We start from the raw sequence: 25,000 nt of genomic DNA, 5'->3' as shown, positions 1-25,000 counted from the left end.
ATTATTCCAGTGAAAAGTGATTGCCCTAATGATTTTTAAGGTTTTGAATCTACAGCATTAAATTCAGACTTTCCGTGATGTATTTCCCAACTTTGTTGGCTCGTTTATGTGCGCTCTCCTGTAATTCCAATATTTCCAACATGACTTGAAGACGACGAGAATCTTTCAGAGCCATTGCACCAATACAGAGGTTAAAGAGACTAAACAATGAAACACAAGTAATGACCAACCTGGTAACTGTAATGTGATTACTGACACGTAACAGTAATGACTTACTTTATTATGCCTCCGCCGGTGATAGCCAGGCCGGAGGCATTATGGATCCGGGTTGTCCATCCGTACGTCCGTACGAGGTTCGTTAACGCGATATCTGAGGAACGCCTGGACGGAATTTCATCAAATTTGCCTCAAACATCGACTTAGACTCAAGGATGATCTGATTAGATTTTGGTGGTCAAAGGTCAAAGGTCAAGGTCACTGTGACCTCTCGAACGCCATTTTCAAGCTTGTTAACGCGATATCTCAGGAATGCCTTGACGGAATTTAATCAAACTTGTCTCAAACATCGACTTGGACTCAAAGATGAACTGATTAGATTTTGGTGGTCAAAGGTCAAAGGTCAAGGTCACTGTGACCTCTCGAACGCCATTTTCAAGCTTGTTAACGCGATATCTCAGGACTGCCTTGACAGAATTTAATCAAACTTGTCTTAAACATCGACTTGGACTCAAGGATGAACTGATTAGATTTTGGTGGTCAAAGGTCAAAGGTCAAGGTCACTGTGACCTCTCAAACGCCATTTTCCAGCTTGTTAACGCGATATCTCATGAATACCTTGACGGAATTTAATCAAACTTGTCTCAAACATCGACTTGGACTCAAGGATGAACTGATTACATTTTGGTGGTCAAAGGTCAAAGGTCAAGGTGAGCTCTCGAACGCCATTTTCAAGCTTGTTAACGCGATATCTCAGGAATGCCTTGACGGAATTTAATCAAACTTGTCTCAAACATCGACTTGGACTCAAGGATGAACTGATTACATTTTGGTGGTCAAAGTTCACGCTCACTGTGACCTCTCACACACCCAATTTCCAAGCTCTGTAACGCAACATCACAGGAGCGCCTTGACGGAATCTCTTCCAATTTGCCTCAAATGGCGATTTGGACTCCAGAATGAACTAATGCGGAGGCATAAGTCCGCGTTGCGGTCGTTCTAGTTTACTCTGTTACAGGAAAATTAATAGCACATTACTTTGTGTGTTACGCCCAACACTGTGTTACCACTGCTCTGTAGAACAGCAGTTTTATAGTGTTTGTTTGAGGAACTATATATCTTTATAGTTCATATGGCATCAGGTGTGAAGGTAACTAAACTGTAGATAATGTTAGAATTCAGATCAGGACTAACCGAGCCTCTCTGCAGTTCCTCACAGCTGGGATCAGTCTGCCTCGTCCCTCGTCTGATGTGTTGTAGGCCTTCAGGTCCAACACATCCAGAACCTCCTCTGACATCTGCAGCATGTACGCCAGAGCTGAGCAGTGGATCACAGAGAGTTCCTTCTTTGACTTGTTCTCTGACTTCAGGAAGTCTTGGATCTGCTGATGTATTGAGTGGTCATTCATCTCCATCAAACAGTGGAAGATGTTGATGCTTCTGTCTGGAGACGTATTGGAGGGGTTCATCTTCTTCAGGTTGCTGATGGCTATCTGGATGCTGTCTGGACTTCTCTCTGTGTGACCTAGTAGGCCTCCTAAGAGACTCTGGCTGGACTCGAGTGAGAGGCCATGAAGGAAGCGGACAAAGAGGTCCAGGTGGCCATTTGTACTCTTCAGGGCTTTGAGCATGGATTCCTGCAGCAAGAGATCCAAGGACTGATAACTTCTACCCCAGATATAACTTATATCCCAGACTTTTCCCAGGAATGTGCTCAGTACATTCTTATCCATGTTTGTGTAACAGTGGAACATGTAGACTGCAGCGAGAAACTCCTGGATGCTCAGATGAACAAAGCAGTAGACCGTCTTCTGGAAGAGCACACACTCTCGTTTGAAGATCTCTGTGCACACTCCTGAGAACACCAAAGCCTCTCTGACATCAAGACCACACTCCTCCAGGTCTTCTTGGTAGAACAGGAGGTTGCCCGTCTCCAGATTTTCAAACGCCAGCTTCCCCAGCTTCAGAATAACTTCCCTGTCAGTCTCCATGAGCTGCTGTTGACTCATCTCATGGCTCTCATCATACTTCTGCTTCTTCCTCTCTGTCTGAACCAGCAGGAAGTGTGAGTACATCTCAGTCAGGCTCTTGGGCAGCTCTCCTCTCTGGTCTGTAGTCAACATGTGCTCCAGAACTGTACCAGTGATCCAACAGAAGACTGGGATGTGGCACATGATGTGGAGGGTCCTGGATGCCTTGATGTGTGAGATGATTCTGCTGGACAGTTCCTCATCAGTGGATCTCTTCCTGAAGTACTCCTCCTTCTGGAGGTCAGTGAAGCCTCGTACTTCTGTCACCCTGTCTACACATGTAGGAGGGATCTGATTGGCTGCTGCAGGTCTGGAAGTTATCCAGAGGAGAGCCAAGGGAAGCAGATTCCCCTTGATGAGGTTTGTCAACAGCACATCTACTGATGATACCTGTGTGACATCAGACACAACCTCATTGTTGTGGAAATCCAATGGAAGTCTGCTTTCATCCAGGCCATCAAAGATGAACACAACTTTACAGACAGAGAGCTTCTCTGCTGTGACCCTCTGTAAGGTTGGATGGAAAACATGGAGCAGCATGAGAAGACTGTACCGCTCATCTCTGATCAAGTTCAGCTCCCGGAACGAAAGCAGAATCACAAGAATGACGTCTTGATTTTCCAAGCCCTCTGCCCAGTCCAGAGTGAACTTCTTCACTGAGAAGGTTTTTCCAATTCCAGCAACACCATTGGTCAGAACTACTCTGATGTATGTCTCTTGGTCATGTAAGGGTTTAAAGATGTCGTGGCACTTGATCGGAGTGTCATGGAGAGTCTCCATCTTGGATGCTGTCTCCAGCTGCCACACCTCATGTTGGGTATTAACCTCTTCACTCTGTCCCACTGTGATGTAGAGTGCAGTGTAGATCCTATTGAGGGGAGTTGCAATTCCTGATTCATCTGTTCCTTCTGTCACAAAGTCACATCTCATTATCAGACTGATCTTATGAACGTCTAAAACCTCCTGCAAAACGCCGTCCGCTGGAAGAGAAGAAAGAGTAAACAAGTGTTTAACAGATATGCTGTTGTTTCCTGGTTTTAGAAATGGTGACAACAGTAGACAGAACCCCAGTCTTACATTGTGCAATGCTGGTTTGACTGGGTGTCTGCAGTCCAGATCTTGTTCTGGACCTTTTTCCACACTGGGGACAGGCGGAGTCTCCTGATGAACCGGACTGGGCCCAGTATGAGGTGATGCACTGTCTGCAGAACCTGTGTCCACAGCTGGTAGAGACTGGATCCCTCAGGACCCAATGACACAATGCACAGCAGGACAGCTGCTGCTTCACAACACCTAGACTCCTCTTCCTCATTCTGTGGGGATAAAGGCAATTTATTATCCCTGATCAGATGAAGATCTAACAAACAAACAAAATTGACCAAAAGTTTGAACAATTTTTTGTTCAAATTGTAAAACTATTAAAATATTTTGCCCAGACTATCTTTATAGATGCTCAGACAGCATCGTGCTGCCATCACATGTCAAGTTTATTTTCACATGTATCTGTTGTCATAGTTGTAGTTTAATCAGTGGAGTCAACATTGCATACCCATCATGGATAAATGTCACTGTGGTGATCATGGATGAATGCAACATTGTAACAGTTTTTCTGGTTTGTTTCATATGTAATTATCATTAATGAATGTTCAGCTCAATACAAACAACACACAGTCCTATTATATCAACACTGTAACAACACATTTGTTACAGAACACAGACAGTGTCTGGCAGTCATTAGTAAATAAATAAGTACCATTCTTGATAACCTCTGACTACAGATAGTGTTAGCAGGGCACAGAGATTGATCACAGCAGTTAGGGTAGATACGATGGCAGAGTTCCATTACAACCACTGTCTGTGTTTACATGTCAAACACAAACAGTGTCAAACACAAACACCATATGAATGAAAATTGGCTTTTCAACAATGATGGGAGGTTTTGGTGTTTAAACCATTTCTTGTGGGCGTGTCTTATGCGTGTGGCCAGCAGTGAGCTGTTGTGGCTTCTAAGGCGGGGCTAGCAGGATGAGGGAATTTGAGCAGGACTAAGGGTCAACAACGTCAGTCTGATATCAGATTTGTGAATGACGTCAGTATCGGCATGCCATTGGATCAGTCCCATCTCTAAGTCAAGGTCAAAGTCAAGGTTACTTTATGTGTACCCATAGGTAGATTTGGTTGCAGGGAGAGTCACTCAATTTTAAAAAGGCTCAGACAATAGACAGTAGACAGACTTGAAAGTGCCAAGTGCCATAGTTCCAAACATCATCATATTATTTTTTAATATTTAAAAAAATATGTAAGAAAACACTGGGGCAGAGATTTGCTTCATGAACACAGTCCTCTCATAGTGTGATGCAACAGTGAAGGAAACTATCCTAAATGACACAACAGAACATTTTCCCTTCATCAAGCTTACTCACTTTACTCGCTTACTTTTATCAGGTAGGCTTCCCAGTATAACAGTTCTCTTACCTTGTGTCTGAAGGTCCAGGTTCATTACTGAAGCGTGGAGGATTGTCTTTAGACCGGTCACTCTTCATAGACAGACAGCTGGGTACTGGAGACTCTGCTCTCTGCTCGTGGTACTGACCTCTGTAAATCAAAAGAAAAGGCAACATGTTTTCAGAGGAAATCAAACACAACGACTCTGCTTTTTGGGACAATTGATGTGAAGTTTTAATTGTATAATTAGTTTGTGTGCACACATTATGAATTAGGAGGAACGAAAAACTAAATATTTTGGGAATAAAATGTCTTCTGTGTGCATGAATCCAGCCAAACTGACAGCAGGTCTGACCTACATCCAGGAAGTGAAATATACTGTATATCTTGTCCTCCATAAAACGTGTTTTTCTTCCCTATGGACTATGGTCACTCCTTGTCTCTGTAGTTTTCAGTGCAATCGTGTAGGTTATCAAATAACATTTCCTCATTACAGTATAACAGTCCTCTTACCTTGTGTCTGAAGGTCCAGGTTCATTACTGGAGTGTGGAGGTTTGTCTTTAGACCAGTCACTCTTCATAGACAGACAGCTGGGTACTGGAGACTCTGCTCTCTGCCTGTGGTCCTGACCTCTGGAAACACAAATGTTTGATACATATCATTAGTTCTAGTGACTTTAAATTCATGTTTTGTTCTCATATTCTACTATTGTCTTCATTTGTTGATTTCTATTTTATTTGTTTCGATTATTTCTTATGTTTAGATTATTATCATAGATTATGCATGTACATGTACATTATCTGTTGGTATGGAAACCTTGGTATTCAAGGGAAGAACTCCCTCGGTTTTAGCAAACAGGTGCTTAAAAAGGCCATGTCCATTCGCATGGACGATACTCATCCTCTCTGCCCAGAGTATGTGCTGCTCCCTTCGGGCCTTCGGCTAAAGGTTCCGAGGGCCACGAAAAACAGATACAAATTGTCTTTCGTTCCTGTTTCCATCACAGCTCTAAATGCTGCTGAGAGGAGGAGATAGTGCACTCTCTCTCTCTCTCTCTGTCTCGCTCCCTTTTCTCTGTCTCTCTCATGCAGCTTAAACGCTGCTGGGCGGAGGAGATGATGCACTCTCTCCCTCTGTCTCTCTTCTTAGGTAGGTAAGGTTGCTGCTACTAATATTCTTTATATTTTATATTCGAGATATATTTTATTTATTTTTACCTACCTATTTATGCGAGCTCAAATAGTCCCGGACTCTTATTACTTTTAAGTTCATGTACGTGTCTTTTACTACTTTTAAGTACATTGTACGTGTCTTTACTACATTTAAGTACATTGTACAGATCCTTTGAGGTGTGTTTTTACTTTACTTTTACTATATCCTGTGTTTACTTGATCCATTTCTGCTGGAAAACTGCTGCACATGCTCCATGTTTGCTTTTATTTGTCCATGTTTTTGTTTTTACATGTATTCGCTATGTTTTTTATATCTGCTTGCACACAAATTGCCCTTCTGGGACAAATAATAAACTTGAATCTTGAATCTTGAATCTTGTACTTTGCATGCCCACTGGCAAAAAGGGGGTTTGGCCAATTGCAAAAAGGCACCTACATTTCAAATGGATTCACGTAACATCACAAAACTCTGTAGAAAGGTTGGCGGAGGTATGCATTCTACAGAGTGCCCTCTAGTGTTTATATGTTTTCCTTTGTTTTTATACTGTATGTATTTATAATTTCATATTGTACATACTTTTCATTCATGTTTCTTGGCCTGGTTATGTTCTAGTGGTAGAACAGGTCAGTCTGTCATCTGTTGCAGACATTTCTACACATTTTACCAAGCTGGTTTTCATCATCTGTATGTGTTGATCCAAACTCACATTCACATGAGTGATGACTTGTTTGACTCAGGAGAGGCTTTCCGGTTGATTGGCCGTCGTTTAAGTCCCCCCCCTTTCCTAATTGACTGTTTCTCGTTATATCTATTGATCCCAAAGTTTATAACTATGATGCCCTCAGTATGTAGGATTTCACTCATAAATGTATCTTAACACTGTGTGGAAAAAATGTGAGCGCTAATAATGATGTGATGAGACCAAGGAGGCATTGTTTTAAGTAACCAATAAGCTGTTTTAGGCTTTGATATTTGGTTTCATAGAGACAAACAGTTTCCAGCTTATCAGACATTAAATGCTTGTTGTGTTTGCAATTGTCAGTTGTGTTATATTTAATTCCACCCACTGTAGCTTATATTTTATTTAGTTTTATATATCTTGAAATTATTTGTTGCTCAATTGATCCAAATCTACAGAGATAATTTAAACTTATCTCATTTTATTGTTATCTTATTGTTATTCTTAGTGAATGAAATAATAGCCTTTTTTTCTACTCAAATATCAATGAGCTTGTATTTTTCTCTTTCCAGTATTCCATCATATCTTTACTACTAACTTGATTTCATGAATACAATCTCATTGAACCATATTCCATCAGGTAGGCTTATGGGATAACAGTTCTCTTACCTTGTGTCTGAAGGTCCAGGTTCATTACTGAAGGATGGAGGTTTGTCTTTAGACCAGTCAGTCTTCATAGACAGACAGCTGGATACTGGAGACTCTGCTCTCTGCCTGTGGTACTGACCTCTGTAAATCAAAAGAAAAGGCAACATGTTTTCAGAGGTGATCAAACACAACGACTCTGCTTTTTGGGATAATTGATGTGAAGTTTTAATTCTATAATTAGTTTGTGTGCACACATTATGAATTAGGAGGAACGAAAAACTAAATATTTAGGGAATAAAATGTCTTCTGTGTGCATGAATCGAGCCAAACTTACGGCAGGTCTGACCCACATCCAGGAAGTGAAATATACTGTATATCTTGTCCTCCATAAAACGTGTTTTTTCTCCCTATGGTCACTCCTTGTCTCTGTAGTTTTCAGTGCAATCGTGTAGGTTATCAAATAACATTTCTTCATTACAGTATAACAGTCCTCTTACCTTGTGTCTGAAGGTCCAGGTTCATTACTGAAGTATGGAGGATTCTCTTTAGACCAGTCAGTCTTCATAGACAGACAGCTGGGTACTGGAGACTCTGCTCTCTGCCTGTGGTCCTGACCTCTGGAAACACAAATGTTTCATACATATCATTAGTTCTAGTGACTTTAAATTCATGTTTTGTTCTCATATTCTACTATTGTCTTCATTTGTTGATTTCTATTTTATTTGTTTCGATTATTTCAATTATTTCTTATGTTTAGATTATTATCATAGATTATGCATGTACATGTACTTTGCACGCCCACTGGCAAAAAGGGGGTTTGGCCAATCGCAAAAAGGCACCTACATTTCAAATGGATTCACGTAACATCACAAAACTCTGTAGAAAGGTTGGTGGAGGTATGCATTCTACAGAGTGCCCTCTAGTGTTTATATGTTTTCCTTTGTTTTTATACTGTATGTATTTATAATTTCATATTGTACATACTTTTCATTCATGTTTCTTGGCCTGGTTATGTTCTAGTGGTAGAACAGGTCAGTCTGTCATCTGTTGCAGAAATTTCTACACATTTTACCAAGCTGGTTTTCATCATCTGTATGTGTTAATCCAAACTCACATTCACATGAGTGATGACTTGTTTGACTCAGGAGAGGCTTTCCGGTTGATTGGCCGTGTCGTTTAAGTCCCCTCCCCTTTCCTAATTGACTGTTTCTCGTTATATCTATTGATCCCAAAGTTTATAACTATGATGACCTCAGTATGTAGGATTTCACTCATAAATGTATCTTAACACTGTGTGAACAAAATGTGAGAGCTAATAATGATGTGATGAGACCAAGGAGGCATTGTTTTAAGTAACCAATAAGCTGTTTTAGGCTTTGATATTTGGTTTCATAGAGACAAACAGTTTCCAGCTTATCACACATTAAATGCTTGTTGTGTTTGCAATTGTCAGTTGTGTTATATTTAATTCCACCCACTGTAGCTTATATTTTATTTAGTTTTATATATCTTGAAATTATTTGTTGCTCAATTGATCCAAATCTACAGAGATCATTTAAATGTATCTCATTTTATTGTTATCTTATTCTCATTCTTAGTGAATTAAATAATAGCCTTTTTGGTAACACTTTACTTGGATAGTCCGCCTACTATAGTCTTCAGAGTATTAGTAACATTTCAACAGCTTATTAGTTGACATTCAACAATTCATCAATTCAGCTTTGTCTGTAGATGTTTAACAGATGATAGAGTATATGTGACAATTCATGAACAGTGATTCTCAGAATGAATGAGTTGAAGATGAGCTATGCACTCAACCTATGCTTTACAAATGTTCAACAACCTGAATATTCAAGAATTAGTTAACATTTAATTCATATTTGTCGAACATTCTAATGATCAACTAAATGTTCAAGATTATATATACCAATCTTCCACAAAGTTTCAACAGCTTATTAGTGGGGGGATTCAACTGTTTCACTGGCCCCTATTCTCCCACAGGCCTTCGGCGCTAAAACGGGCCTTCGGCGCTAAAAAAGCGTGCCTTGCGCCTGCCTCGGGAAGATATCAACATGGCTTTAGGCTGGTAAATGCGCTTTAGGCCGAATGGGCGTGGCGCACTCCCTGAATGGGCTAGAATTGGCGTTTCGGCGTTAAATATCGGCGTAATGATATCTTCCCACCTGGCGTAAATTTAGCGCTTTGCGCTTTTGAAAACCAGGCCTATTCAGTGCGCTGGTTGCGTGGAGCGCTCCCCTCTGGCTCCCCTCTGGCTCCCCTCTGTCACCCTTCTCTGTGTCACTCTCTCCCTCTCTCCTCAGTCTGACAGGCACAATACGACTCTCTCTCTCTGACTCCCTCGCTCAGACAGACACAACACACTTCTCATAGGAAAAAGTTGTAAGTTCACTGCCTGGCGTCCCAGCATGCATTGTGGTACTCCATTTCGCTACTAAATAGCAACCAAATGAGCCGAAAACCTATATTAAGGGAGGATCTAAATAATGTGTAATGGTAACACAACCTGCAATTGTAGAACATTTCAATATTGGACCAAATAAAACGAAATGAAAACACCACCCTATGTGAAACATATATGTCCTCCTGGGCCTATATATATCTCTTGTCGATTTAACGTGATTTAGATAAGTGACAGCGTAACGCGCTTCTGTCATGTCCTACTGTGATGTCTGCTCCAATAAATTGGCTCTACTTCACATTTTAGTTTTACAATAAAAACACATTTATGCAATGACTTTACATAATGTAGGCTATATTTATGTGCATATCCTACCATCCTAGCAGGGGAGAGAAAACGATATCTTTCTGGACAAACTTTCACCAATCTATTAATCTCATCATATAGGGATAGGCTATATTTTTCTAGCTGATGCCTTTAGAACATTCTTTTCACTTTGATCTTGCTATAGTGTAGCGTATTTACATGCTTGCAGTATTTAAACTGCAGTTAGATTGATTTGAGAAGCATAATAATATGGAATAATAGCCTATATATGGAGACAGACAGACTGGATGAAGGGAGGGGGGGCAGAGCGCTTGGCTTTTGTCTGGTTTTGCTGGACCACTGGAATTGGAGCTTAAAAGGCAAGCGTGCGATTCGTTTATTGCACTTATCCAATGAGCATGACGGTGCATAATTTTACGCTTAAAAGGCGTGGTTGTAATGCTTTAGGCTGCGTGGAGCGCCACCACGACGATATCAAGTGCGCTGGTCCACGCCCACTGCGCCAGGCACTCGGCCTAGAAACTACGCCGATGCAAAGATAGGGGCCACTGTGTCTGTGTCACGGTTCAGCCGTGTGGCACCGCTGAACCTCATCAGCTGTTCCACTTCACTGGTACCACCAATGGTAGTCACTCTCTTGGCTGCTCCAGACAGTTTACCTGAGTTTTCACTCTCTTGGCTGCTCCAGACAGTTTACCTGAGTTTTCACTCTCTTGGCTGCTCCAGACAGTTTACCTGAGTTTTCACTCTCTTGGCTGCTCCAGACAGTTTACCTGAGTTTTCACTCTCTTGGCTGCTCCAGACAGTTTACCTGAGTTTTCCCAGTGTTGTGCCTGTAGACTTCCTGTTACTTCTGTGTTGAAGATTCTTCTCCTCTCTGCTGCACCACTGACTTGTCTGTCAGCCCGTCTGTCTGCTCGGCCTGGATCACAAGCTCCCTGTGGCTTCCAGCTTCCATCCATCTTATCATTCACATCCCCTTGACCATCGTTTTGCAAATAAACCTTTTCATCTCCACTCACCTCATGTCTGTGTCTTCCTTTGGGTCCAAGCTAGCCGTAAAAGTCTGTAGATGTTTAACAGACTATCTATAGAGCAATAACAGTCCATGAACATATTCTCTGAATAAATTAGTTGAACTTGAACCAATCACTCAACAAACCACGAGTGGAGTACTGCCTTGTCCATGTAGTTTCATAAACCTGTTGCTTTTACCACAGAATTTCAACTACATAATGTAAACGTGAAGTTGACCATCACTTGCACAACCACTAACCATCTGTAGACTTTCATCTGGACTACCCAAGTAAAGTGAAAACGAGTTGATCTACAAATTCACCTACATATTCACCTTATGCAGCCCCGCCCATGTTGACCCATTGTATCACGACTTCCTGTTCAAAATGCCAGATGTTTTACCTGCTCAAACTAGTCTGACTCACCTGGTCAAACCTAGTTTGACTCATATTATGTGTCACAGGAAGTGTAAATACAATCGGAATGTCCGATTGTATTTACACTTCCTGTTAGTCTCTCAAGCCAGACGCTCTCTTCTATAAGGTGAATAAGTAGATGTGGATTATTTCATAACCACTAAACATCTGTAGATTTTTATCTGGACTACCCAATAAAGTGAAAACTAGTTGACAGTCTACAAGCTATTTATATCCATACTATTCATGAAAACGTTAACTGTACAGATGAAGCAGAAGCACAAAGTTGTACAAAATTTGTATTTCTCCACACACATAACTTCTAAAGCAGATTAGGCAAAGAGAATTGTGACACTTGTCATCACTGCCAAAAAACTGATGGTTTTAATAAAAACAAAATGGTATGAGGCCAGCAACACCTGCCTTAGGTCTTAATTTCACACACCGGCTTCAACAGTGAAGGGACACATCCTAACAATTAGCCAAGTCCCAGGGCATCACTAGACTTTTTAGTTTTGGCCGTACCGGGTCGTCCACAAGGCTGGATTAAAGTAGCCATGGGCCCCGGGGCTACGACTTTTTCAAGGGCCCTGTGGGTGAAGATTGATTGATTGATTGGTTGGTTGGTTGATTTATTGATTGGTTGATTGATTGATCGATTGATTGATGATGTGATGATGGAGTATTTCTCTGCCTTCTCCTTAATCCTCTCTGGTGAAACAATGTGCATGAGAGCAGGCAGCTGTAGCAGTTTTTTTTTTTTTTTGGACAAACCAGCAGTATGTAAATTGAGAACAAAATTCTTCAATTATCCAGTTCCACCCAAAACAAAATAAATTCACTACAAAATAATGAATGATTTCTACCCTTCCAGAAATGTTTTAAGGATGAGATTTGGCTTTGAGAGCAAATAATGTGTGTGTTTTCTGTAAAGGTTATATTGAAACAACTGAGCATCTTTTTGTTTCATGTTCTGAGTCACACCTAACTGTTCTGGAAACAATTCATCCATTGGTTAAATGGAAAAACCACAGTAATGCCTGTTTTTGATTATAATAGTATTGTTTTTGGTGTAATATTAGAAGACAAAAAATTGGACCTAATGATCAATGTGTTACTAATCTGAGCTAAATACTTTATTCATAAGGCAACATTTATGAAAACTCCACCCATGTTTATGTGCTACTACCCAACTACCTAACCCAACTCTACATAAAGTCCCTGAAATTATTGAAATCCAATTTTGCCAAAGACCTCTATTTTTCTTTAACAAGTCTCTAGCCATCTTACTGTATGTTTTTATTATTTATTTTAAATTTTATTTTTTTATTTTATTTTTTAGTTTCCCCCTGTTTGTCATGTGTGATTGTGCTGTCATGTGTCTGTTCATGCTTGTCGACATTGTATACATTTGTGATGATTGCCGTACAGTTGTAAATGCAAAGACTAAATCAATTGTAAAAAAAAAAAAAAAAAGCTGTAGCAGGTTTTCAAACAGGAAACCTTGTCTAAACCACAAACTGCCTGTCTTGAACATAACGGCTGCAAACATCCCCTTTTGCACGCACAGTCGGCTACCACAGGAAGCTTTGATCTCAATGAGAGCTGACTGTCAAAAACTGCATCCTTTAAACCATGCTGCCTGAGATAAACGGGTCACGTGACCAGCTTGAGAGGAAGTCAGAAGGAGGGGGCGAGGCTGTTCACTTCATAAGCGACTGAGCACCTTCGCTCTGGGCTTTGCTTTCATTTTCCCAGTGGATGTTGCAACTCGTCTGTACAGATGAACTGTTTTATTCAATAAATCCTCCTGTATTCATTTCCAACGAGTGACTGATTTCCTGATCTATACAAAGGCATCACACAATTTCTATCACAGCTCCCTTATGACTTTTGCGACCCGTCCCCCCTGTAGAGGGATTTGAACTTCTGAACACACTGGTGGCCGTTTCTCGGAAGCGCCGGATGTTAAACATGGGATAATGAGGGCCACAACACAGGCCTGGGTGCTTTAACCTCATGAGAGGATGTTGTTCCAGATATTGAAGTATGATTTTTTGATATTGGCTAATTATGGCCTTATGGGCGAGAGTGAGACAGGCGATGTTCTCAAACTGGTTGTAGGGTTAAGGTGACCTTGGAGGAGGAGGTTGGGAAACAGAATGATGGGGCTGGTTGTTTTGGCTCTGACAAAGCTATATAGTCAACATCACTGAATGGGGAGTTTGCCACTTTTCTCTATCCTCCATGCACTCTACTACCTCACAGCTCTTATACAGTATACTCTCACCACTGTTCTTGACCTGTCTATTCTATCGCTGTAACTTTCATGCAACTTAGAATAAACCACAGCTGAGAAAACTTGGACACGCTTATGGGGCCCTATCGTTGCAATCGGCGTAGAAACTGCGTTTAAGGCCTAGCGCTAGGCCGCCTAGCGCAGTAAGTGGGTGTGGACCAGCGCACTCGCTATCTTGGTATCGGCGCTACACGCAGCCTCAACCATTATAACCACGCCTTTTAAGCGTAAAATTATGCATAGTCCGCTCATTGGAGAATTGCAGTAAAGAGTCACACGCTTGCCTTTTAAGCTCCAATTCCTGGACAAATCCGGTAAAACCAGACAAAGCCAAGCGCTCTGCCCCCCCCCCCCCCCCCCCTCCCTTCATCCAGTTTGTCTGTCTCCATATATAGGCTATTATTCCATATTAATATGCTTCTCAAACCAATCTAACTGCAGTTTAAATACTGCAAGCATGTAAATACCCTACACTATAGCAAGATCAAAGTGAAAAGAATGTTCTAAATGCATCAGCTAGAAAAATATAGCCTATTAGATTGGTGAAAGTTTGTCCAGAAATATATCATTTTCTCTCGCCTGCTGCAGGAAGGATGATGCACATAAATATACCCTACATTATGTAAAGTCATTGCATAAATGTGTTTTTATTGTAAAACTAAATGTGAAGTAGGGCCAAGTTATTGGAGCGGACATCACAGTATAGCAGATGACAGTAGAAGCGCGTTCCGCTGTCACTTATCTAAATCACGTTAAATCGACAAGGGATATATATAGGCCCAGGAGGACATATATGTTTCACATAGGGTGGTGTTTTCATTTCGATGTTTTATTTGGTCCAATATTGAAATGTTCTACAATTGCAGGTTGTGTTGTGTTTTTCTCTTTCCAGTATTCCATCATATTTTTACTAATAACTTGATTTCATGAATACAATCTCATTGAACCATATTCCATCAGGTAGGCTTATGGGATAACAGTTCTCTTACCTTGTGTCTGAAGGTCCAGGTTCATTACTGAAGTGTGGAGGATGATCTTTAGACCAGTCAGTCTTCATAGACAGACAGCTGGATACTGGAGACTCTGCTCTCTGCTCGTGGTACTGACCTCTGTAAATCAAAAGAAAAGGCAACATGTTTTCAGAGGTGATCAAACACAACGACTCTGCTTTTTGGGATAATTGATGTGAAGTTTTAATTCTATAATTAGTTTGTGTGCACACATTATGAATTTGGAGGAATGAAAAACAAAAAATTGAGGGAATAAAATGTCTTCTGTGTGTATGAATCGAGCCAAACTGACGGCAGGTCTAACCTACATCCAGGAAGTGAAATATACTGTATATCTTGTCCTCCATAAAACGTGTTTTTTCTCCCTATGGTCACTCCTTGTCTCTGTAGTTTTCAGTGCAATCGTGTAGGTAAGTAAGTAAGTAAGTAATCTTTATTTGTATAGCGCTTTTCAAAACAAAGTTACAAAGTGCTTCACAAAACATGGTACAAGATAATACATACTCACAGGTAAAAATAATGTATAAAATAGTATAAAACACCAAAATAAAACACAGGTTAGGTTATCAAATAACATTTCTTCATTACAGTATAACAGTCCTCTTACCTTGTGTCTGAAGGTCCAGGTTCATTACTGAAGTATGGAGGTTTGTCTTTAGACCAGTCACTCTTCATAGACAGACAGCTGGGTACTGGAGACTCTGCTCTCTGCCTGTGGTACTGACCTCTGGAAACACAAATGTTTGATACATATCATTAGTTCTAGTGACTTTAAATTCATGTTTTGTTCTCATATTCTACTATTGTCTTCATTTGTTGATTTCTATTTTATTTGTTTCGATTATTTCAATTATTTCTTATGTTTAGATTATTATCATAGGTTATGCATGTACATGTACTTTGCACGCCCACTGGCAAAAAGGGGGTTTGGCCAATCGCAAAAAGGCACCTACATTTCAAATGGATTCACGTAACATCACAAAACTCTGTAGAAAGGTTGGTGGAGGTATGCATTCTACAGAGTGCCCTCTAGTGTTTATATGTTTTCCTTTGTTTTTATATTGTATGTATTTATAATTTCATATTGTACATACTTTTCATTCATGTTTCTTGGCCTGGTTATGTTCTAGTGGTAGAACAGGTCAGTCTGTCATCTGTTGCAGACATTTCTACACATTTTACCAGCTGGTTTTCATCATCTGTATGTGTTGATCCAAACTCACATTCACATGAGTGATGACTTGTTTGACTCAGGAGAGGCTTTCCGGTTGATTGACCGTCGTTTAAGTCCCCTCCCCCCTTTCCTAATTGACTGTTTCTCGTTATATCTATTGATCCCAAAGTTTATAACTATGATGACCTCAGTATGTAGGATTTGACTGATAAATGTATCTTAACACTGTGTGGAAGAAATGTGAGAGCTAATAATGATGTGATGAGACTAAGGAGGTATTGTTTTAAGTAACCAATAAGCTGTTTTAGGCTTTGATATTTGGTTTCATAGAGACAAACAGTTTCCAGCTTATCACACATTAAATGCTTGTTGTGTTTGCAATTGTCAGTTGTGTTATATTTAATTCCACCCACTGTAGCTTATATTTTATTTAGTTTTATATATCTTGAAATTATTTGTTGCTCAATTGATCCAAATCTACAGAGATAATTTAAACTTATCTCAATAGCAATGAGCTTGTATTTTTCTCTTTCCAGTATTCCATCATATCTTTACTACTAACTTGATTTCATGAATACGATCTCATTGAACCATATTCCATCAGGTAGGCTTATGGGATAACAGTTCTCTTACCTTGTGTCTGAAGGTCCAGGTTCATTACTGAAGTGTGGAGGATGATCTTTAGACCAGTCAGTCTTCATAGACAGACAGCTGGGTACTGGAGACTCTGCTCTCTGCCTGTGGTACTGACCTCTGTAAATCAAAAGAAAAGGCAACATGTTTTCAGAGGTGATCAAACACAACGACTCTGCTTTTTGGGATAATTGATGTGAAGTTTTAATTCTATAATTAGTTTGTGTGCACACATTATGATAGGAATAGACTACGTGACAACCAGGAAAGACTGGTGACTACTGGAGAGTCAGTTGACAGCCGGAACAGGGACGGCACCCGGGTAGCAGTATGGGTTAGCTCCCCAGCCTGCGTCTTCCGTGAGGAAGAAGCCCAAAAACCCACGAGAGGCCTTTTAGGAGGGCCATTCAAGCCGCAAGTGGAGACTGCAGTGCCACCAAGTACTTGTACTGCATGGTGTCCACTAAGATACCATCACCTCGGAATGAAATGTTTGGAGCGGGGGAGTCTGGTGCAGCGCACAGGTCGTAGACCTGGTGAGACGAGGGAGGAACCCGGCCGGGTGGCAACCCACAGAGCCCGGTCCCTCTACGTACCAGAGCCCTCCCCCTCCCCCGGTCCCGGCAGAGTAGTTCCGGAGCAGCGGATTGAGTGGCCCTGACCGCATGACCACCTTCGACCCTCCCTATAGGGCTGACCGTGGGTAGCTACTGGGACGTAAGTTGGGGCTTGGCCAGCCCCGGCTGGGTCACCTGGGCGAGGGTGTATGATGTTGCGAGACCCGAAACATCCTATGACCCCAGGGTACATCACTGAGGATACGTCCCAGTTATGCATCCATGCAATGTTTTTTGTTTCTTTATGAATTAGGAGGAACGAAAAACTAAATATTTAGGGAATAAAATGTCTTCTGTGTGCATGAATCGAGCCAAACTGATGGCAGGTCTGACCTACATCCAGGAAGTGAAATATACTGTATATCTTTTCCTCCATAAAACGTGTTTTTCTTCCCTATGGTCACTCCTTGTCTCTGTAGTTTTCAGTGCAATCGTGTAGGTTATCAAATAACATTTCCTCATTACAGTATAACACCTTGTGTCTGAAGGTCCAGGTTCATTACTGAAGAGTGGAGGATCATCTTTAGACCGGTCAGTCTTCATAGACAGACAGCTGGGTACTGGAGACTCTGCTCTGCCATCTTCTTCCTCCTCCTCCTTCCACATGTTCTGGAATTTGTGATCTTGTATCTGTGAAAGGTGCTATACAAATAAGCTTGAGTTATTTTCTCACTTGTACACTTGTACACCTAACCCTAACTCAGGTTTTGGAAATGGTTTGGTCATGTGTGTGTTTTTTTATGCGACTCACGGTTTCGAAACGCTGGGAATCGAACTCCGGCAAACGTCTGGCCACCAACCCCCACCGCACCGCTCTTACTGTCCACCGTGCTATTTCAATGCGACACACACACACACACACACACACACACACACACACACACACACACACACACACACACACACACAATTTTATTCTAGCTTCATTCATTATTGTGTTTTTTATCAACACTTGTCTTCAATGAGAATTGCATTTTCAAGCAGATCCTCAGCTGGCTGTAGTGTGTCGGGTGGATACTGTCAGTCAGGTGGTGAAATCTGTAGAACAGGTGCATCCGCGCCCCTCTGTGGTCACCCACGGTGGTCACAGTTTTCAGTGAAACTGCTGGTTTATGAGAACTCCGCCCACCCTCAGTCAGACAGGCGGATGACACAACACATGCAGATGTAGGCAAGTCGACGCATGTACAGTAGTAGGCCCTCTGTAAATCTAATATAATATGAAGCAGATTAGTTTCCCACCCCGCTCTGAAGTCCTGATCTGCCTGCAGAAAGTCAACCAGCCGTTTCTCTCTTTATGAGGAGTCATGTGACTGAAAGATGCTCATCTCGCAGAGTCTCAGACACACAGATGGAATAAAACTGGGTTAATTTAAAATAACGGTTTAATAAACTACGTCATGTCGGCCCAGCGCGCCCACATCAACTTCTCTCGTTGTTTTACTGACGTCATTATCTCACTGTTACATCTCTTCTATGAGCGTTGAGAGAGAGGAAAATAGGCAGGTGAACGCAGGAGAAGACCAAGGATTTTACAATAAACAACAGGGACGTAAACTCAGTGGAAAAAGGTGACAGATATCAGCCCGGGCAGAGACACAAAAAAAACACTCAAATCATTAACTTAACACAAGTGCGAGAAGGTGACTTTTACCTGACCTAAATGTACCTAAAGGTGACTTTTACCTGACCTAAATGTACCTAAAGGTGACTTTTACCTCACCTAAATGTACCTAAAGGTGACTTTTACCTGACCTAAATGTACCTAAAGGTGACTTTTACCTCACCTAAATGTTACCTAAAGGTGACTTTTACCTCACCTAAATGTACCTAAAGGTGACTTTTACCTCACCTAAATGTACCTAAAGGTGACTTTTACCTCACCTAAATGTACCTAAAGGTGACTTTTACCTGACCTAAATGTACCTAAAGGTGAGTTTTACCTCACCTAAATGTACCTAAAGGTGACTTTTACCTCACCTAAATGTACCTAAAGGTGACTTTTACCTCACCTAAATGTACCTAAAGGTGACTAGTTTCATCCCTGAATAAAAGAATGATAGGAATAATAATGTAATAACACTCACCCTGCTTCTCCCTCCTGCTGCTCTGCTCTCTCAATGTAAAATGGAGTCGCTCTGACTCGCTCTCTGAACTGACACATTTTACTTTCACTTTCAACAGTTTGCTCCTCCTCAGCCTGTAGTTTGATATATGGTGCCAAATAAATACAACTCTCCCAAGAAACAATTGACAACAAAAGCCTAGGCTAAACTGAGTTTTTTCAATTGTGCCTTCAAAGAAGTTCCTATATTTTATTTTTTACATGTGTGTTGGAATAAGACCGGAATAAGGCGGTGCTATGGAGGGTGGATCGTGCCTAAATCAAATACAATACACACATTGAAATACTAGTATGCACACATTGAAATACAATACACATATTGGAAATACAATACACATATTGGAAATACAATACATATATTGAAAATACAATACACATCTGAAGAATACAATACATGTGTAACAATAAATACAATACCAAAATGCTTAAATACAATACACATATTGAAAATACAATACACATCTTGAAAATACAACAACTGTATTGTATTTTCGATATGTGTATTGTATTTTGATATGTGTATTGCCTTTTCGATATGTGTATTGTATTTCAATGTGTGTATTGTATTGAATTTTGGCATGAATAATCCTGACTGGCATTGAAAAACATGGCATTTTTTCGCTATGGCAACCGCAAATATCAGGCGAAGTGTATTTAGTTGTGTGTATTGTATTTACCGGTAGTTGTGTGTATTGTATTTAGTTGTGTGTATTGTATTTCAGTGTGCATTTTTATAACCAGTAGTAGGCCTACTTCTTGATTCTGATTGGCTTGACGTATCACTCTGGACCGGAAGCTCCGCTCAGCTGGCGGCTATGGAGCCATGGAGCAAATTCCTCCTCCCAGTACCCCTCCTCCACCAGCCACTCATCATGGGCCCTCAATATGCCCCAGTATGTGTTAGCCTCATCTGGATCAACTTCCATGGGAGTTTGTGGTGCTGTGCAAGGTAATGTCAAAACGACAGGACAATTATCTAGCTAGCTAGATATTTTCCAGTGGTTTTGACGTTAACGTTACCTTGCACAGCACCACAAACTCTTGATTCCATGGAAGTTGATCCATGTGAGGGTAACGTTACAGACATTGGGGGCACAGGATGAGCTGCTGGAGGAGGGGTACTGGGGGGAGGAATTAGATCCATGGCATTAGATGCCTCCCGCAGCAGATCGGCCCACGTCTCCATCGACATTTTGCCAGCAAGGTAGCCAAGGTAGCCAACTTAAGCTCATCGTGACATATTCTTTTCAAATTGGTGGAGTACTCACCGAGATAGCCTTGTTTACAGCTCGAGCAATGTGCTCAAACAACTATCAGTGTAACTACACAGTGTAACTACACAGTGATACTACACAGGGCAATCCTGCATCGCATCTTCAATACACGTTCGCTAATAAAACTGTTTTGCCGTCTGCGGGAAGGCTCAAACTGTCATTATAGTGTCTGGCAACATGGAAACGCCCCTCCTCTCCTCTCTTCTCCTCTCCCCTCTTCTCCCCTCTTCTCTTCCCCTCTTCTCCCCTCCTCTCCTCTCCCCTCCCCTCTTCTCCCCTCTTCTCCCCTCCTCCCCTCTTCTAATAAACCATACTGCCTTTATGATTGCTGTTGCAGGAACGTAAATCCACGTTGGGATGAGACCTCTCCACTTTCACGGTATCCATCCATGACATGTTGCCTGTTGCTATGAAAACAGCCAGTGTGTATGTTTGACTGTAGTGGAGGCTAACGTTAGCCTATTACAGTATCTGTCCAAGTCGTATGTAAACAAAACGGAAAACTTGCGTCAGAAACTTTTCTCCTCTTCCAGTCAGACCAGCTGCCAGACACCCCCCCTCCCCGCCAGATACACCCCCTGCCTCAGTCTGAGTGCAACAGAAAAACATACATGGCTCATACGTTGTGTTGTTACCCGCCCCCCGTCCACATTTAGTTCATTTTTACCCGAGGCCCGACTCAGCAATTTATAGAATTGCACCCCGCGTTTTTTTGCGGGTACCCGGCGGGGCCCAGCGGAACCCCGACCCGTTGCAGGACTCTGATCCCCCCGGCCCACTGAATAAGGCCTGGTTTTGAAAAGCGTGAACGCAAAATTAACGCCCTTTGGGAAGATCGCCCCACGGGTAGGCAGGCGTAAAGCGTGTTTTTTTTTGCGTTTAAGGCCAGTCAGAGGACAGCGGGGGGGTTGGGGGTTTCAAGTCACTGACCAAACACTCTATTTCAGTGATTGCTGTCAGAATATAGAGCCATTTAACACTTATTTGAACACAAAAAAATTGCTGAATGCAGCTTTAAAGGCACTGTGTGTAAGATTCTGCACTATTAAATATCCCCAAACCAATACCTTGTATATATAGAGGAGGTATAGTGATTTATTTCTGTGTTTACAACTAAGCCACGCCCCCTCCCTGTGTTGTGATGGCCCTCTGTCCTTCCCCTCTAACATCCCGAAACTGTTTACATAGAAACCCCTCCCCCGAGAAGCCGACCTAGTGAGCCCCTCCCAGCCCACAGCCCAAAACAGAATTTTGTAGACCAAGATGGAACCCTGATGCGGGCATTCCTGACTTTTACATTCCCTGATCCACCTTATGCGGTTTCATACTTTAGCCAAATCGCCGCGGAAAAGAAATATCTCAGACCAGAGTCAACCTTGCCGGTCTGGCTTTCACTAGATGGAGAGCCCTACGAGCAGCTATATCTGGCCTGCAAAGTGACTCGGAGCTGCCGTGTTCTCCTGTACACAGTGGTAAGTAACGTTATCGCGTTTGCATGTCCCATTTCAGTAACGTTACGCATGATAGCGAAATGTACAAGTTGTTATCGATATTGTGAATTTGTTCTGTGAATGTTGTAATCACTTGGCTAACTGTTGCTTTTCACGGCTATTCAAATGACTTTACACTGCTAGTGTAGCCTGCTGCAGGATTTGATTAGCTTGTCGTTCGTGTATAACTTATACACAGACATTCTGGTGACAAGTTGACATGAATGACATAACGTTACTTCCCATTACAAATTTCGCATGTATTTTCTGTTTATAATTACGTCCAGTTGCTGTCACTATGACGCAGAACGGTATAGTAATGTGTAAACACTTAGAAAGGGCATGGAGAAAAGCTAGCTTCGCTAATGTTAGCAGTTTGTTGTTCTATTCTATCTAACTAAGCAACGTTACATTAGAAAATAGCTGTAACACCGTCCAAACAAATCAAGGTTTGGTAAAAGTATCTAATTCATGACAATGTGGAGGAACCCTGCCTTGATATCTACCAGCTACAAAATAGATGATTCAAATTAATACTAAACACGTTTCCATTTGTCTGATTTTCAAGGTGCCAGTCATCCAGTCATCCAGAAGATGACAAGATAGAAAACAAGTGGACCCACCATTATGATATTTGAGATGGAGAAATTGTGCTTTTATAGCAAACCTGTATAATACATGTTCTATCATCTTTGATGTTTAGATGTTTGCTGTCTGCAATCTTCTGTACACCAATAAAGTTGATATGACTTCATCCATGTCTCTTGGCCACTATTCTCCATTGTAACATTAGATTTGCCTAAAGCTGAGTGTGTCTAGCTACAGTAGCCTAGTGCCTACCAGTATTTGTGTTTCTGTGTATATATAGCCTACTTTATATAATAGACAGTGTATGTGATGTTTCTCAGTACATTGATTTCACAACTTCGTTTATCAGAAAAAATACTTTATTTGCAAAACTAAAATATGGGCTACACCAGGATGACGTGACCAGTTCCATCAGCTATGCGGTTCTTCAGGATGTCGACAAGATCTGCTATCGTCCTACAGCCGACCTTCCTCTCTGCGACCCTGTCTCCTCTTTGTCCCACTGGTGCTAGCCTGGCTTCAGGCATACAGCTTGGTTTGCCTGCCTATAAAATACAGCAGTGATTCAAGCGTTTGAAATTAGTTTGAACAACTCTAACAATGAGAAAATACTAGCGTTGCACTATGAATACATTTTGGCCATGTCTTGGTATTAGCAGACGAACAAAAACACAGGCTAAGCTACTCACTGTTGACAGACAGCTGTGGTTAGCTAGCGATGTCCCCAACATTGAATTGAAATCATCCTAATTTAGCTATGTCAACCTGGTTTTAGACAACGTTTTGCCTAACTGTACTTAGCAATAGGGCAGGCTATGCAAAAGCTTAGGTTACAATGTAACCTTTTCAAAATCCATGTAACCATTACATGGATTTTGATCGGTTAGCAGATTATACAAATAAGTCTTACCAAGCGGACTATTGTCAATATCCTAAAGGTTTATGACTATCATGTGAAATTTGTCATTACTCAAGCCAAATACATAGCCGAGATGCATTCGTGCTTGTTTTATGTACTTACGTCTGCAGTAGGTAGGCTATGCACAAAATAGTTGTTTATATCTCCGTTGCTTGGGAGGGAGGGAGGGAGGGAGGGAGGTGGGGGAACCAGGAAGTGCTGTGCGCTGGTGGGTGGGATCGAGATTGTTTGGGTAAACAAGTTTTGTTATGGTTTGAAATGGCGACATCTAGTGGACAAAAAAATCACACACAGTGCCTTTAATAATAATGTACAATGTCGGTTAACTGTTGCGTCTAAGCCCTTGTTCACACAGGACGCCCAACGTAAGTAGAACTGAAGCTTGAAGCAGGCACAAGCTGAACTGACGCCTAACCGTTCACACAAGAAGCCTTCTCTTTTCCTCTCAGCGCCTCCTCGGTGCGCCTTGAACCCGCCCACAACTTCCCATTGACTTCATGCCTGGCAGCTTCAAGCTTCACGCGTCACGCTTGGAAAATAGGCGTGAATCCTAACAATCGCTTGAGCAAGGCGTGAGCGTGGCTTCAGCTTGGCTTCAGCGTGACACACGCTGAAGTATTGTATTGATCCCTGTAATGAAACACTGTGTCTGCTCACTGCCTTGCTCATGGGCCCTCTGGCCTCCTGGCTTGGTGCTGTCTGTCTGTCTGTCTGTCTGTCTGTCTGTCTGTCTGTCAGCAGTGCTTCATATTGGAATTATTGATCACAGTAGATGGATCAATGCATCAGATCAGATGTGTGTGTGTAGCTGATTTATTCAGTGCAGACTAATGGAACACTGATGGTGATATCTACGCCATTTTTTCAGGTTTCTGCACGAGCAGAGTTTGAGTTTGAGTTTTGATTAGACACCCGTACACCTTTCCTCTACAGAGGAAACAGGTAATGGCTGTTTGTAAGTGAGGGGTTTCATTTTTCAAAACATAAAATAAATAAAAAACATTGTAACAGCAGCAGTGCAGTAGTGAAGACTAATATCAAATTCATAAAGTCATAAAAGTGATCCTCGTTTGTGAAGATTATCCTGCTGAACCCAAATTACCACTTCCTATAAATGTTTGTTAACCACAGACTTTATTTCATGCATTTAACCCAAATCCTCATTCTAAAATCCCATAGCCTTTTCCCTGTAAGAACCAACATGGCGGCAATTTCTGATTAAGCCTACAAAAATACATCATCCTAGCGTTGCTCTATTAAACCTGCATCTCTCTCGCCCAGAACTGCTCTTTACACACAGAGAGCAGCTGGGATGGTGAGGTGTGCGCTCTCTCTCTCTCTCTCTCTCTCTCTGCCTCTCTCTCTCTCTCTAATGTTATCTGTCTTTCTCTTTGTCTCTCTCTCTGTCTCACTCTCTTCTTGCTCAGCCTTTCTTTCTCTCTCTCTCTCTGAGCCACCTGCACTTGAAAATCCTCGAGCCAATCAAAATGGGGGACATCT

The 25,000-nt window shown here is 41.6% G+C and overlaps 2 protein-coding genes across 2 annotated transcripts in view; one reads left to right on the top strand and one right to left on the bottom strand.

Moving 5' to 3' along the window:
- The window catches only part of LOC310799940 (NACHT, LRR and PYD domains-containing protein 12-like), a 34,063-nt gene extending 16,133 nt beyond the window's left edge, over nt 1-17,930 (bottom strand). The window contains exons 1-6 of the mRNA XM_083662549.1: nt 17,856-17,930; nt 17,580-17,746; nt 7,690-7,809; nt 5,205-5,324; nt 3,324-3,559; nt 1,411-3,226 (exon numbers count right to left, since the gene is read on the bottom strand). Of these exons, the coding sequence (XP_083518675.1) occupies nt 1,411-3,226; nt 3,324-3,559; nt 5,205-5,324; nt 7,690-7,809; nt 17,580-17,710 (2,423 nt within the window). The 5' untranslated portion in view covers nt 17,711-17,746; nt 17,856-17,930. The remainder of the gene's footprint in view (nt 1-1,410; nt 3,227-3,323; nt 3,560-5,204; nt 5,325-7,689; nt 7,810-17,579; nt 17,747-17,855) is intronic.
- Nucleotides 1-25,000, top strand: part of LOC310800013 (phosphoinositide 3-kinase regulatory subunit 4-like) — a gene marked incomplete at its 3' end in the record, with an annotated part of 239,417 nt that overhangs the window by 131,234 nt on the left and 83,183 nt on the right. The gene's annotated exons all lie outside the window — the stretch shown is intronic.

The sequence above is a fragment of the Poromitra crassiceps genome, assembly GCF_964638095.1.
Source record: "Poromitra crassiceps genome assembly, chromosome: 29".
In the NCBI taxonomy this organism is placed as follows: Eukaryota; Metazoa; Chordata; class Actinopteri; order Beryciformes; family Melamphaidae; genus Poromitra; species Poromitra crassiceps.
Note: the sequence above shows the minus strand (reverse complement) of the source record. Positions and strands in the feature narration are given on the sequence as shown.